Source organism: Labrus mixtus, chromosome 9, assembly GCF_963584025.1.
Source record: "Labrus mixtus chromosome 9, fLabMix1.1, whole genome shotgun sequence".
Classification (NCBI taxonomy): Eukaryota; Metazoa; Chordata; class Actinopteri; order Labriformes; family Labridae; genus Labrus; species Labrus mixtus.
In genome coordinates this window covers 894,879-911,084 of record NC_083620.1, presented here as the reverse complement: position 1 = coordinate 911,084, position 16,206 = coordinate 894,879, and the positions used below count along the sequence as shown (strand labels likewise).

The 16,206-nt window shown below is 38.0% G+C and overlaps 1 protein-coding gene across 2 annotated transcripts in view; it reads left to right on the top strand.

Annotated features, from left to right (window-relative positions):
• igsf11 (immunoglobulin superfamily member 11) overlaps nucleotides 1–16,206 on the top strand; it is an 85,519-nt gene that overhangs the window by 17,142 nt on the left and 52,171 nt on the right. Inside the window, exon 2 of one of the 2 annotated variants that reach the window (XM_061045804.1) lies at nucleotides 7,916–7,945. The exons of the other annotated variant lie outside the window; for it this stretch is intronic. Coding sequence (XP_060901787.1) covers nucleotides 7,916–7,945 — 30 coding nt within the window. The remainder of the gene's footprint in view (nucleotides 1–7,915; nucleotides 7,946–16,206) is intronic. 2 annotated transcript variants of the gene reach the window in all.

Below are 16,206 nucleotides of genomic sequence, written 5' to 3'. Positions count from 1 at the left end.
CCTTTGTCACCTGTTTTACAAATTGTAGGTAGGGAATATATCTGGGTATGAACATTTTCACTCAGAAGATTTGACAGTGTTTCCCCTACCATTATATTAGGGGGGCGGCCCGCCCCCCCATTGGCACCCCCCGCCTCCCCTTGAAGTTCAAGTTAATTAAAAATTGTATTTTATTTATTTATTTATTTTTTTTGAGCTTTTTGGGCCTTTATTGTAGGGATTGGATAGTGGATAGAGGCGTAAATCAGGGAGATAAGTCATTCAGGATACCTTTCCGATAGAAAAGGACATCTGTCATTGAAAGTAACGCATGAACACCAAGATTCATTCAAGTGTTTGTGTCGGCGGCTGTCTGCCCGCACCCCTCCAAAGCTGTAGACCTAGGGGAAACACTGTTTGATTTTGTATTAACAGAAGTAATCAAATCAACCACACAGTCAGATTTTCATTTGAACCTGAAAGGGAATAGGAGATTCATGACAGTTCTGCGCTAGTGGACTTAAGGTTGAATTTCTTTCTTCTAGTTTTGGACAACTATGGCTCACATGATCTTTCAGTTACATTTAAGAAGTTTTTGGTTAACTAAACAGAATCAACCAAAAGATTATTAATGCCTTAGTTGCTACAATCATAATTTATCTACAATAGGCCATTGTATTTTTGAGTAAAAATACATTTTTGCTTTATTTGCCCTCTGCTGCTGTTTTGCTATTGCTTTTATATCATGAAAGATGCTCAGGTGGAAATGAGTATAGCTTCCCTCATTTATGACGTCAGATTAAATCACACATGCTGAGGTAGTATTTTAAATTGTGCCTTAAAGCACATGAATTCAGAAGAGATAATCTAATTTCAATGGTAGATGAATACATTTCCATGCTCTTTTTTTCCTTTCTGTTTTATCTTCCTTTTCTTTAGTTGTGTTTTACAATTTCAATCTTTTGCTTCTGTGATTTGATATTTTCTTGTAATGCTCTTTCTCTCGTGCAAACCAGTGTTTCCTATTGTGAGCGTCAAACAGTATTCCACTTCCCCTCTTTTATCCATTTCTCTTTCACTTTAATGTGTCCATGTGACCAACCCCCCCCCCCCCCCCCCCCGCACCATTAAAAAGGCCTGTATACTCAGCCTGAAAGCTAAATGCCAGTCTTTCTCTGCCAGGCGCCTGCTTAGAGCTGGTCTCCTTGGTGATGAGACCAACAATCAGCCTGTTCTGCACCAGACATTGAATGGCTTGTGAATGAGCCTGCATCTTTTTGTGACTATGTGTGTTTATGTTTGTTACAGTTTATACTACATTTATGATTAAGGATACTGTATGTTAAGGAGAGGAAGCATGCAGTACAAGGGACATATCTTTTTTTTCTTGCTCATTATCATGTGAATGTATTGTGTTTTCTGTTGACATGCCATAGCCGAACAAGGGGGCTCTGTTCTCTGTGCCAGGGCTCCTGAAGGGACCTAACGGGTTGTGGTTATGCACAGGCACAATTCACCAGGAGTGTAGCTCTACAGACACTGCTTTTAGCCTTATCCTGATGAAGTCTATCGAGCATCTCAGCAGCCACTTTGTGGGAATGAAAGACTTCTTTCACAAATGTTTAATGGCAATTTGATTAATTGAATAATGAATAAAAGAATATATCCTGAAATATATCTATAAAAATGTAAGGATAAAAAAAGTTCAAATTTTAAGAAAAATTGAATGTCAAAATTGACAGAAATGTCTTACAGTGACAAAGACATGTCTGCATTTATTATCAGTTTGGTACATCCATTAGGGCTGACATTTTTTATTTGAAATTCAAACAATCATTACAACCTAGCGGTGGGAGGTGGGGGGGTTCAAACAGTGTATTAGGCAGTCTGATCCAGCAGAGTAACTTAACCATTGAATGCATTCTTGACCTCAGTTAATGAAGGCTGTGATGTTGTGGCAAAAGCAATAGAGCGGGGTATTACCTCTGATTGCCTGAATCGATTCTATTCCACATCACAAGGTCCCATTTGGGTTCAATTCCTGATTTGATTTGATACGATATCGATTAATTTAGGGATATTTATGTTACAATTCCAATTCTGCTTAAATACTGTATGATTAGGATTCTCAGAGAACTAATGTTGTAAATTAGGGAACCTTCTTACCATTATTAAAATAGAACCTTACGGTGTAGCAGTTTACCATGAAATCCACTCGCTTCAACGAGTCGGTGGCTTTCCTCTGATACACTCTGTGTTTGTATATTCAGTGACTGTGTGGATCCAGTCCTCCCCTAAATGAGTGAAATCTGTCATGATTTGTGTAAACATTTTAGTGAAAATAGTGTAACATCTGTTAGCTCACCCGGCTAATGCTCTTGTTTGGGGGCGGGGGGTATTTCTTGCTTTTTTTCCCTTTAACAATCACATCACCGATCTGTCCATTGTGTATACCTCTGTTGATAAAGTACATAAACAACACAGAGTTAAAGAGTTGTTGGACAGCTACAAGAACTACAGCTTAATCAACAAATATCTGGAACAAAGACAATGAAGTCCAGCTTCTTTGCCATGCAACGAATTAAGCCCTGATGTCCTGATTATTTTTTCCTCAAACAAATCCCCAGATTATTAAAAAATACTGGAGGAAAACTTTGTCTAGAATAGACTTTGTAGACAACAGGCGCGCACATAGCCTCTGTGATGTTCCCCTTATGTTGGCGCTCGGTTTCTAGCTGCTGTTGGTGGTATTGATCAGACAGACAGAGACTCATTTTCTGTTGCAAATGACAAAACATAGAGTAAGAGGTAAGCCATGTTGTCTGACCTACCACACCTCACTGGGACCAATTTAATGTCCATACTAGCTGTGGAGCTTAATGTGTTTAGGGAGGGATGTAACATATACAGATGTGTTCATACATTTGCTCCAATGTCTTTGTGCAAACAAGATTAAGATGCTTTGACTCACATCAGTAAGAATGACAGAAAGTGAATTAATAAAACGTAACTCATATAATTTATTGTTCGATATGTATTTGGAAATACAGGAGTTATGTGACTGGGGTAAAGTAACATGGTACGTTCTGAAAAAGGTCATTTCAAATTGAGGTAGGGTATTTATTTTCATAGTATTGATTCTTCCAAGAACAGAGGATTTGAGACCCCCTGCTGATAGATGAAAGGAGATGGTCTGATGAGATGGTATGTTGAAAGGTAAGGCAACAGATTTGCCTTCATTATTTTTATTACCTGACGAAGAACCAAAGGAGGCGAGAGTTCAGTACTGCAGGAGAAGATTTATCAGGCCAAGATATTGAAAACATCTCTTACAAATAAGAAAATAACGTGATATATATGTATATATATATATATGTATATATATATATATATATATATATATATATACGTATATATAAGAGATCAAAAAGCACCACTTTCATACAAATGACTGTAATATATCACAGTTGATCCGTACAAGTTGCATAATAATCATAATGTAATCATTAGAGTGTGTATTCTGTGTTTTGGAACATGATTCTTTGTTGGTTTTATTTACCAACATGTTTTTACATAAGCTGTATTAAAAGGTCTCCTCATCAATGATTAATAGCCATTTTGCTGTAATGTAGGCTAAGGCCCAGGAGGCCAAATCGCTGGAACATAAAACAAATACATCATTCTCCATAAAGGAAAACATCTTTTAACACTGCATCGTACTTACCTGTTTTACAGACTTCAATCTGAGGGCTGACAATGAAAAATCATTATTATGAAGAAGTATTGAGGGGTTTTTATTTCTTGTTTTTAGACTCTCAGTGACTGTGTGTTTTAACATACACACGAGTGAGCACTCTATCTCACTCAAAGGCACGCTCACCTACTATCAAAGCAATACACTAATGACGCCTTACAGAAACAAACAACTTGATTAAGTCTCAGAGGAGAAGAGAATCAGGTGTGAACACTGTAGGTCATAAAATCATCTGTGAACATATGCCAATGCTGTGTTTTTAAAAGTGCTGTTTGTGTAATGCTCCATCACCTGAGGGAGTGAGCTTGGGCATGTTATCTCATACATCTCTGCTCACTTCTTCAGCACACTAGCCAAGGAGAGACAAATGTTGTTTGCCTTGAAAAAAAAATGTTTTGTCTACCTGAAGCTGTGTTTCATCTGAGTTCCAGATTATACTCTTAAGGGCCCGTGTCCACAGACAACCTCTGTTTCAGAGCGCTTCTCACCAGCGCTCATTATTGCTTACAAAAGGTAAGGTTAGGTGCGTTTTAGATAGCTCAGTGTGCTTCATATAGAAAACATGTACAAGAGTCATGTCCTGACATTAGCAGCAGTTCTTCTACCCTCAAACGATGATTCATACTATTGTATCCTCCGCCATTGATGTTAACAAAGCTGATATTAGAACTCCCGATCCTTCTTGTTTTTCACTGGTTAATGAGCGAGAAATGACAATGATGAGCGCCGCGCTGTTCCAAAAGTTGAACTATTTTCAACTGAGAGTGCTGTCAGCTGAAGCAGAGGATGTTATAGTGCTCAGGCTGCTGAGCGCTGAAAACACTGAACTACATTGGTTTTGTATTAAAAACAAAGCCCTTTACTACAAGACCCTATTAGAACAATGAGTCATTCAACTCAAATCATTAACATTATATTTTTGAGTGGATTCAGAAGTTACAACTATAAGATCATTTGAATTGCTCTTACTAGGTTCTGTTTGTCAAATAAGATATTTGACGCATTTAACTATCTTAAGATGTCGGGCACTGGAAAGTATCAATTTCACAACATGGCAACTGTTCATGACAAGATTTAGTGCTGAGCAAGTATACTATGTAAAAACAATTAAATCAAATAACTAAGAATGGTTTAGTTTACGTGTCATTGCTTCCTCAACTTGTCAAAGCAACTGTTATGAACTTTGATATTGTATTTTGAATTAGAAGCCCCTGTAGTCAAAGAGGTCAATGCATCTTATCTATCTGCTTAACTTGTTCTTGTTCTGTTTAAGCATTTGTCCTCCTGACAGAGTTTCTTAGGTTCTAGCTTTCTTTAAAGTATGCAGCTACTCATTCCTCTGAGGGAATCTGCCAATCCCACAACACGGTACCCCAGGTGCTGTAGCCATCAAAGGAACATAGACTTGTATGTCCCCTCTTAAAATCGGTTGTATTGTGTATAAGTGTAAACCAGCACTGGGATGTGTGCTCATGATAATGGAACTAGATTCATTCAAAAAGCACCTTGCTTAAGTGCATGTTGAGTAATCTTGCCAACATGCCTAGCAGCATTTCATGAATATTTATAATCAGGGAACATATAGACTCTGCATGGGGTTTGTTTTCTGTGTGATGTAGCAGTGAAGGACTTTATTTCTAATATGACATCAGACAGACTCTTCTTGTAGATTAGTCATGGAAACATGGAAACATGGAGTTTCATTTTCCATCAAACACTCAAAAAGTAGCAGAATGACATGTTTCACTTTGTATGATGTGACTATTGCATATATATGCATGATATATGACGGCCATTTTCAAAGGATGTACTCTGCAGCTGTGGCTCTGCCTCTAATCGGGATATCAGTACCTGACTCCATGTCACCTGCAGTTTACATGGGAAGGTTTTCTTGGGTAAGACTCTGAGTTTCAATTAGTCAAAGCATGTATGACTGAGTGTCATAAGATCCTAATGGACAGAATTCAAGTCAAACATTATTGAACATAATTAGATCATTGTGCAGGGCTGTACCTACTCTTCTTTATGAGTTTAAGAATGTGTTCATGAGAGGAGAATCTGGCAGATGTAAAAAGTGCTTTGAGTGTTTATAAGACTATAGGAGAGCGCTATAAAGGTGCAGCTTCTTAAGATATAATTTACCATTATATTACTTAAATTTTAACAGTTACTTAAAAAAAGTATATACTTGTCTTTTTTTAAAAGAACAAAGAAATACACTAAAAGGCAAATCACATGTCATAAACAAAAATAACAAAAATCCAGTATTAAAAGTTAATCCCCCAATTTAATTTTAACTAAATAAATACAGCATTGTTTTTTAAATACAAATAAAATGAATTGCAATGCAAAACATCAAACATATACTGTATATTTGCACTGATTTCTCTTTCTTCTGAAACTGAACATTTTGGTGATGTGACTATCACATGCTCTCTATGAGGGGTGTGACAAGTTCTCGTGATCATGGAGGTCAAGTGAAACTTTTTAAAATGAGGGTTTTGTTGTGTTGCACGGACCCCCCTCAGACTTAAGAAAAAATAAAAGCTGTTTACAACACTTGGCAAATACAGACTCCAAAAATCTGTACGAACAGTTTACAAAGCTGTGCACTCATTAAGTCTGAGCAATGGTCATTATGTCTGTGAGAGATGATATCACCTTGTTCTCTCTCTCCCTCTCTCTCTCTCTCTCTGTCTCCCTCTCCTCTCCTCTCTCTCTCCCCTCTCTCACTCCCTCTCCCTCTCTCTCTCTCTCCCTCTCCCTCTCTCTCTCTTTCTCTCTCTCATGTTCAATGTGCGCAGGCAGATGAAAGCATTTCTGTTCTTTAAACTGTCCCAACCCCTCTTTAAAAAAGTGATAATAATGTCATTGCATCGTGATGATTTGATTTGTATCTATCATTTAAAGGCAGTAGTGCAGGTACTGCTTCTGATATTGCTCTTACAAAGATCTTCTATAGTTGTATTTTTATATATATTTTAGAGTTATCTTTATTTATTTCATGGTTTCTATCAATGGGTCTTATCTACAATCTTTTACCAACCAAAATAATAACATAACATGTAACTTAGCTTACACTATTCAAGAGGATCACATGAGACAATACATACACCAAGGCACATCACAAAATGAAAAAAATAAAGACATGTCATTTATATCCCATTTATTCATCTTACACAAACCGCACATACCACATAAGTCCTTGTCCTGTGTTTGACCGTATTGCTGTCGGCTGGCAGGGGAAGGGGGGGACAACTTTAAAGTTTTAGATTGACTCAAAAGTAATGCTGTTTGGCCTGACAACAAAACGTTTGATGCATAATAATTCTTCTTCAGGTGCAAAATATAAGAAAAACAGGCTGGTTTGACTTCAGCCAACTTTGGATGGTAGTAAGGTTTTGATGACAGCAATCACATTTCAGTCATACAGTTTAGACCAATGTATTAAGATGATAAACATAAGAGAGATTACTTAATGTTTGGTCAGTAGTTTACCCTGTGTGTGTGTGTGTGTGTGTGTGTGTGTGTGTGTGTGTGTGTGTGTGTGTGTGTGTGTGTGTGTGTGTGTGTGTGTGTGTGTGTGTGTGTGTGTGTGTGTGTGTGTGTGTGTGTGTGTGTGTGTGTGTGTACGTGGATGTGTTGATGTTCAGTCCATTGCTGTTGTAATAATAGTTAATAATTATCTGTCATTTTCAGTCTCTATTGAGGAAATGGGGATTGCATTTGAAAATTATTGTGACATATTTTTTTTACAAAGACTGAAGCATCTATTAACAGCAATGACTTTCTGCTCAGTTCTAGGCGAGGATTTAATTAACTGTCCCTAGTCAGGGTAGATAACTAATCAATACACATGAAACCCCCCCCCCCCCCCCCCCCCCACACACACACACACACACACACACACACACACACACTGTCCCTCTCTGTCCCTCCCATGTCTGTCTCTCTCGCTCTCTGAGTCAATATGTGTGCCACCCTCACACTATGCCGTGGTTAGAATGAACTATCAATAAGTTGGTGTTGTAGTTAATGAACTATGTAGTTCAGTCTGCCACCAGAGAAAAGATACTGAGAATGATTTTCGTTATAATTGCTTCATCCTTTTGGTAGGGCACTGCTCAACCTCTCTTGTGTTTACACAAAGTAGTCATTATGTTCTCTTTTCTTTTTTTGCAGGATCAGTGTTTGATCTACACAATAAAAAAGGTAAAAAAAGTCTTACACTTACATCCTAGTCAAATCCACACATACAGTACATGATCATGCAGTTCATGTTTACACTTTGTATCCGTCATAAGACACAAGCACATACACAAATATATACACAGCAATAGTTACTAAATAAAAGAATGCATCTATAGCTTTTAAATAATATCTTGACTAAAATACCATTTGTGCACTGTGGGTGCTTAGCTAAATATTTTATTGAAGTGTGTTTAGCATTGCTTTATATTTGATATTGTGTTGATTGAAAGGATCAGATGATTTGTTGTAGAACAGCACTGTGTTTATTGTGTTGTTTAAGATGACAGTTATAGCTGTTTTGGGTTTCACCAGGATTTGATCATTATGGTTATTGTGGGCTCCTTTTGGGCTATTTCAGGCAGATTGAATCTGTAAAGGTTTATGTCTGTGGTCTTCCCTCTGTAGATCCCAGAGTATTTTAGTACTGAATAATCCTCACCATCTGCTGTCTCCTCTACTATGTTTCAGTCCTCAGTATCTCTCCTACTATCTGTCATTCATGTGTACTCTTTCATGCATATCCTCTTCTGCTTTTCTTTATATTTTGTAGGAACCAGTTTTATTTATGAAACCCCTATACCTGAGAAACCAAACACATGATAAATAGTTTATATTCATTCATTCTTTGTACTCTTTTGATCTTAACATTGCTATTTTCAGATCTGTATCTTTTAAGTTAAATGTGAAAACAATAAAATATTAACAGAACAGCAATACTTAAAAGGAAATTATCAATGACATAAGAAATGTGAAAACAATATGTTGCTTGATCAGAATATTGAAATCTCTTCACTTCCATATGATAAGCACTAAGCTGCCCAGGCAAAGCATTTGCTTTTCAGTTCTCTGTCAAATGGTACATGACTAATGCAAAAAAACTTAAAAATGCAGGACTGTATTTGCCCTTACTCTGAACTCTTCTTTTAGACTATTAGATTATCCAAGTGAGACTGTGTTCTCAAATAAATGCAACTGAGACCATGACAAGAACACATGACTCAGCGAAGAGACAGAGTACAAGTGTAATTATCTTGGATACACTTAGATCTGCTGTTTGTCCTCGAGTGACACCAGCACTCGAGGACAAACAGCACAAAATACAGACATGTCAGCACCATGTATGTCAGCCATCAACACATGTACTAACAGCTGGATTAACAATGAATGAATGGATTAGTGTATGTGTTTCTTCAGTTCCTTGCTCTATATTACATTGTTTTATTTCCAACACACTCAGCGCTTCTTGTGCATAGATTTATTGATTTTTTTTTTTTAAATCTGCTTTTTTTTCTAGTTATTACTTGTTTTCAAATTCATATTTCTTATTGTATTCCTATTATTCTGCTGTTTTGTTCAAGAGAAACTGTAACCATCACATTTCTCCAAAAGGGATGAATATAGTTTTTCTGATTCTGTGTGTAAAAGTGAGAATAAGACAGAATGATTAAAAAAAAAAAAAAAAAAACATTGGTGACTCATGTTACAAGTGTGTAAAAGCTGGATACCTCCAACAGAAACTGCTAATAACCTGAAATGATTGATTGTGGCTTGACTGCTAATCACATCACGAAACGATGTGTTCCACATGTAAATGACGGCCCACACACACACACACACACACACACACACACACACACACACACACACACACAGCACTGAGCACATAACAACCTCGTCATCTGACCCAAATCCATTAGCAGTAGAAGTCACAACCTCATCCATCCTTTATTCTCCCTCGTTTTCCTCTTGTTTTTCTTCCTCCTCTTTCTTTCCCGGACATCAGGTCTGGGACAGATCCTCCATCTGGCACAGCAGAAACAGAAACAGCCAAAGTGTGATGCTGTTACGTCTAGTTTTCCTTGAGGGCACTTATTGTGCAGTTAACAAGCTACACCCTCGTTAACAAACTTGTTACCCTTACCCCCTCACTACTCTGAACGTAAACCTTCTTACCATCCTCTGAGCATACACAGTTATATAAAGCTAACTTGTTTTTGTGTGTTTGTGTGTGTCTGTACATTGTTTTATTAATGTGTTGTGCTGTGTGTATATCAGTCATTAATTTAAGACATGCAGTTTTACACTACTTTAAAATGCTTATCGTAATGCTTTAAAGATAGATCCTGATTATTTACTTAATAGCTCACAGATAATATGTGTGGATCTCAAGTTCGGTTTCTACTGTCTCTTACCAAATGTTGATACGTATCACACCCATGCATGACACACACAAACACACACACACACACACACACACACACACACACACACACACACACCTCGATGAATCACTACTACACATTGACCTTTTTGACCCAATAGATAGATAGATAAATACTTTATTCAGGAGTGTCCCAAAACTCACAAGTTAGACAAAAATAGAACAAAGAGAGAAAACAAAACATCAACATTAATTTAAAACTACATGGATATTAACAGTTATTTATTTAGCTTATTGACGGACCAAGTGTGGAGGAGAGAGAAGCAACAGAGCTTTATAAGGACAGACAACAGATGGAGAGAAAATATGTTGAGTTTGGAGAGCTGAGGTTGAAAGAGTCCAATGATTGTTGGTGAGAGAGGAAGACAAGGAGTAAATCTAAGGGGCGAGGGATGGAAGGGAAGGAACAGCTGTCTTTAGAAGTCAAACCAGAGACATCTTTACACAACCAAGAGGAGTCTACAGAAACAAACTGAAGAGACAGAGAGATGGAGAATATCAAACTTTGTTTATTATTGATAAAAATATGTTTCTTAAAGAGATATGTTTTTGATCTGTGGTTGCATGATGAGTAATAAGTCATCTAAAGTCCTGAAAGCGCTGTTTCTTTTACTCCTTGCTTACTTCATCTGAACACCAGAAGTTTGGCTACTGTGTTTTCTAAGGTCGTTACAGAGTCCCATGACACCCACTTAAAACACATAATCATTTCAAAGATCCAAGATGACCGGGGGAAATGAGACAGTTTTCATATTTATTAGAATGCACAAGAGTGCTTCACCACAACAGTGATCCATCTATTGTTTAGGTACACAGATGATCATACATAACTTTAATGAATTTAACACTGTGTGTGCAAAAGACCTGTGACCTCTTTATCATCTCCTGAATGGGTAATGTTTTCATTTGTAGCATAATTAAGTGTTTTAGGCCACAGCACCTCCATGTGACTGAGCAGAGGCTGCTGCTGTTTGTTTACTCAATTTGAACTTCAACTGCAAACAGTCAGCCATGCAGTTACACTATCTTAGATTGTTGTGATTCTTGGACATTGCATGTGTTCTCTTCCCACATGAGCATCAGTCTGGCCTTCTAGGCTTGATCAGATGCAGTGAATGTGTCAAGACTCTCATACTCGATATTGTCGCAAATTGTTAAAATCAATCAATCACTTTTTGTATAACAACTGTTATCTCAATTCACTTTACAAAAGAGCATATGGGATAATATGCAGGCAGGATTTCTCCTTTGTATTCCTTGCGTCTGTGCATGAATGAGGATGGCGATTGTTTAGGGGACAACGCGGTCCGATTGTGGTGGCTGGGTGTCGGGTGAAACCACAATTAAGATATTACCTTAAACGATATAATGCACACTCCTAGTAGCTATTGCCAAATGTGATTTGGGGATGGCCTGGGCCATTATTTAAAATACAAACTATTTGCTAAAGGAGAAACAAATAGAAAAGCAACAGAAGCTTTTATATGTCACAATAACGTCACAGTGTTAGCTGGAGGCCCAACGAAGCTAAACTAGAAGGGAACAACACCACAGGGTAGGAGGCAACAAAGGAGTCTTAACATGATGTCTTGTTGTGTTGTTGGGTGCCAGATTACAAAGAGTAAGAAACTGAAATTCTACCGACCACCCTGCCCGTCAACAACATCAACAACAACATCTTGCTGACCTCTTAATATAGCTAACTTAACAAGTGTGGCTAATATTTGGTTTTCTACTTCAGTGCATGTAAACCATAAAAGTCACACTGATATCACTTATGTAGTTTGGTTGATAACCACTTTCAAATATATGCTGTAGGTCCACTGCATACCCAGCCGTGCAAGCGCAGTTAGCATGATATAGCTGTTAGCTTTATTGACAATGACCCAAGCCTTGTACATGGCTGTCCTTTGTCCTGCCAACGGCTTCGGTCTGTATGACAAAAACCTCATTGGTTAAATCATGTAAGTCCTGTACACAACATAGTTATAGGCATCTACTAGTAAAGTAGTAAATACAAACTCAGGACCTATATACCCTCAGTTTGTATCTACTATACACACTAGGTTTTTCTATCAGGAAGTTGTAGCTAGCATTGGCTAGCACGTTGTTTGGATAATTCAAGGATAGTTATGTGTGTATCGATTATGTTTCCAGTTACTTTTTTGGAAGATAGCGCTTTTGGGCATCATCACAAACATTGGCCTTGCACTTTCAGAGTGATTTAATGTTTGAGAATCATTATCAAAGGCCGACATTTGAACTTTGCAGTGAGGTCTTTTTTATGTTACACATCAGCGTGCATGACATATCAGAACTCATCTGCAAGAAGAAGTCATTACTCAGCATGGCAGATATCTTGTTTCTAATTTTTTCTTTTTTTCAGGTGAAGGCCACTGGATATATTTTATTTACGGGTTTTGTAAATTATTCATGGGAAGGTTTTTCTACATGGAGCAGGCTATCTAACTGTCTACCACCTACGTATGGTTGAGTTATTCTTATGATCCTGCTCTGTCCCTCATGTATTAGTGCATGCCTCAAGGCTTTAATAGAACTACTCATCAAAGATTTTCTCCACTGAGGAGGTTTTTTTTTTCTAAGCAAAAGGTGTTGCTTTTGATGGAACTTTCATGGAGGGGTGACATTCCCCCTCGCAATCCTCTTGAAAGTGTTCGATCTGCATGGATGGATTTGCAATATCATTAGCATGAACACCTTTATGTGTACAAATGATGTGGGTCCTGTTGCGACCCTTCATCCAAATATGGCTGCAGTTTTTCAACTGTTTTGCTTTCTTTTTGCAGCATAAATACCCCTGTGTGTGTGTGTGTGTGTGTGTGTGTGTGTGTGTGTGTGTGTGTGTGTGTGTGTGTGTGTGTGTGTGTGTGTGTGTGTGTGTGTGTGTGTGTGTGTGTGTGTGTGTGTGTGTGGGGGGGGGGGGGGGGGGGGGGGGGGGAGGGCGCTTGGGAAAAAGGCATTCTTCTCTCCAACTGATCTCTTTGAGCTGTCAGTTTTGACAAGGTGTTCAAACAATACCCCTTTCGAAAGTCCTGACTTCAGGTAGCCCTGTTCAGTGGAAATCTTTTTATACTTCAAATTGTTAGATGGACAGTTTTACCTTTCACTTTATTGAAGCTTTAAGAATTGAAGTTTCAGCCCGAGTGGACTTCCTCTGGGAAGAGTTAGAATAACTCCTTACTTTCTATAATTTTCTAAACATTGATCCCTCATTCCTCAAAGCAAAAACAAGAAGACAGAAGGGGACAGATTACCTGCTATGTATAGAACATGGTTGTTCCCCCTTTTCATCTCCTCCCACCCCCAAGACATTTGATACACCTTTTGGTTAGAGTTAACTGTAGATGCAAATAGACCACCCCTTTCATCATCATGCTTTCAAAATGCATTAGCAGGAGCTGCTTGGTTTTTCTTCAGGGTCGAGAGCCTCATGACCAAAACACCTCACAGTCAATAACACGTTCACAGATTGACTGTGAGGTTTGTTTGTTGGCCTCGCAATGAGAGTTGTTGTTTTGGTGGTAAAGCCTGTTCTTTAGTAAGTGGGCTTATGCATGTCTGTCCAATTGGGTGCTGTTGGCTTATGTTAACATATTGAAACAGATGACTATGGTCCACAAAGTAACAGCATCTATTCCCTGATGTTACTTTGTTCTACAGAAGGTTTATTCTCTCCTGGCAGTAAGGCAAGGATATTCTTGCTCTCTAACTTTTTTCTGCCATTTTCACTATTCTGTGCTCTTCCTGCAACCACACTGTATTGCCTTTTTATCTCTGTAACCGATCTTACTAACCAAGATAAATCAAATGAATGAATAATTGTATGTTTATACTCGTATTGAGCAATGTTTCACAAGATGTCTGATAAATTATTACTATACAGAAGTGTATTAGAGAGAGATAGGAGCGTCAGAGAGAGAGTTGGGATGACATGCATCAAAGGAGCCCCATGTTAGATTAGGTCCAGTACATGGTGCATGTGAACTAACCAATAGGCCACCTTAAATGTCCCACATTATGCTTTTTCTGGTTTTATATGCTCTTTAGTGTGTTTTCCAAGTGTCCTGTGCATGTTTAGGTACATCTATGTGCAAAAATTCAAAGTCCGCAGAAACACGGCTTCTCCTACGTCCTCCTGTTAGCTGTAGCATTAGCTGCATGTAACGCTCGGTTCTAGCCCCCCTCGATAAAAATGTGTCAGTGTGACGTCATTGTCAGTGTGAGATCACTGATCTATGCTCATTGGCATTGGCCACCCCCCTAATATAATGGTAGGGGAAACACTGACATTTCTTGATTAAATAGAATTTCACATCTTCAATAAACATACAAGGTTGTTTATGTAAAAGCTGCAGAATCCTTTGTCCAGCAACACCAGACTTTTAGTAGAGGACAGTGTATACCGTATACAGATGTGGACTAAAAAGAAAAAAACTGTTAAATACACACATGACTTGATTACCAAAGGCATATCAGTCGAGAGATTTTGAAAAATAAATGGAATAACATTTGATTGCATTATCATTTCATCAAAAACTCTTTCTTTTTGATTTCTGTCTTATCTTGGACATTTTCATCATCAGCAAATTGCTTTTTAATTTTTTTCCACTGTTTTGTGCCAGCAAGGAAGTGAAGAGACAAATTTTAGTTCTGACCTTATTCCACAGCTCGTAGATGGAGTAGGTCTTTGTTAGCCTCGTTGACATTCCACTTAACTTGATTCATTACTGTGCGCTGATGCTGTTATTGCTTCATGCAAGGAACTGGGCCACTTGTGTAGCTTTGAAATATCCTGATAGAGTTCATGAGACAACGTGGTATGAAAAAGAAAGAATGAGTCAAACACAACTTGTTTGGCTTGTTTACAGACACCAGCCTATTTGTCACCATATTTGGTGAAACCATAGATACATATTAACATATATTTATAAAGGGACTTTATAGATGCCCTTAGTAAACTCAGTCAACAGTGTTACCCAATAGTAAAATAATGATAATAATCATCATCATCATCATCATCATAATAATCATAATAATAATAATAATGCTTTATTTTTTAGAGCACTTTTCAAGACAGGAGCACAGAGTTTGATTTGTTTTATGCTTATACATTTCTTTACATACTTTTTGATGAGCAGACATGTTTTTGTTCAAACTTGTTTCAAACTGTTTATCTGATGGATTGATTGAAATATGGATGCATGGATTGATTGTTCCAGGATGGGGAACAATGATGAATATTGTCACACAAAACAGCAGCAACTTATAAATCACTTTAGAAGTGATGAAGAAGAAGAGCTTATTGGAACTGAACCTCTAACTGATATACATCACAGATACAGTGCTGTCTGAGGTTAGTGTTTGAGAAGGCTGAACAGTCACTGAACTCTTAGGTACATAAAGAGAGCAGTGTGTGGTCATCAGTCTATGCAGTCAGTAGGCCACACACACACACACACACACACACACACACACACACACACACACACACACACACACACACACGCTGGTCCATCTTGCTTCAGGGCTTCTTCTGCATGACTTGCAGTGCTTGTCCTCTTGTTGGCTAAATGACTCTGGGTAGCCTCTCAGATTCTTACTATGACAGTAAAAGTGAACTATTCCTCCAGTTGGAGTGACAATGTCTATTGTTCAGCTGGAGGAATGCGTACGCAGATATTCTTTTGAATTGTTCAACGACAATGATTAACATTAAAGCTCATTTCCCGTGCTCATTGTTTTTCAGATACATCACCCTCAACCGTCACTCCATCACACCCACTTGTAAGAGGATTCCTAATTACCATGTATGGTTATTAAGTTATTTAATACATCTACCCTAAGCATATTATTGCAGGTTGCAGTTAAACCATATGTAACAAGTTTGCACTACTTCTCGTTTTCTTCATTTTGTGTGTTTAATTTTGTTTCTAAACTTGTAGATACTGGAGTTGGAAGTTCCAGGGCCCTCATGGCTTCC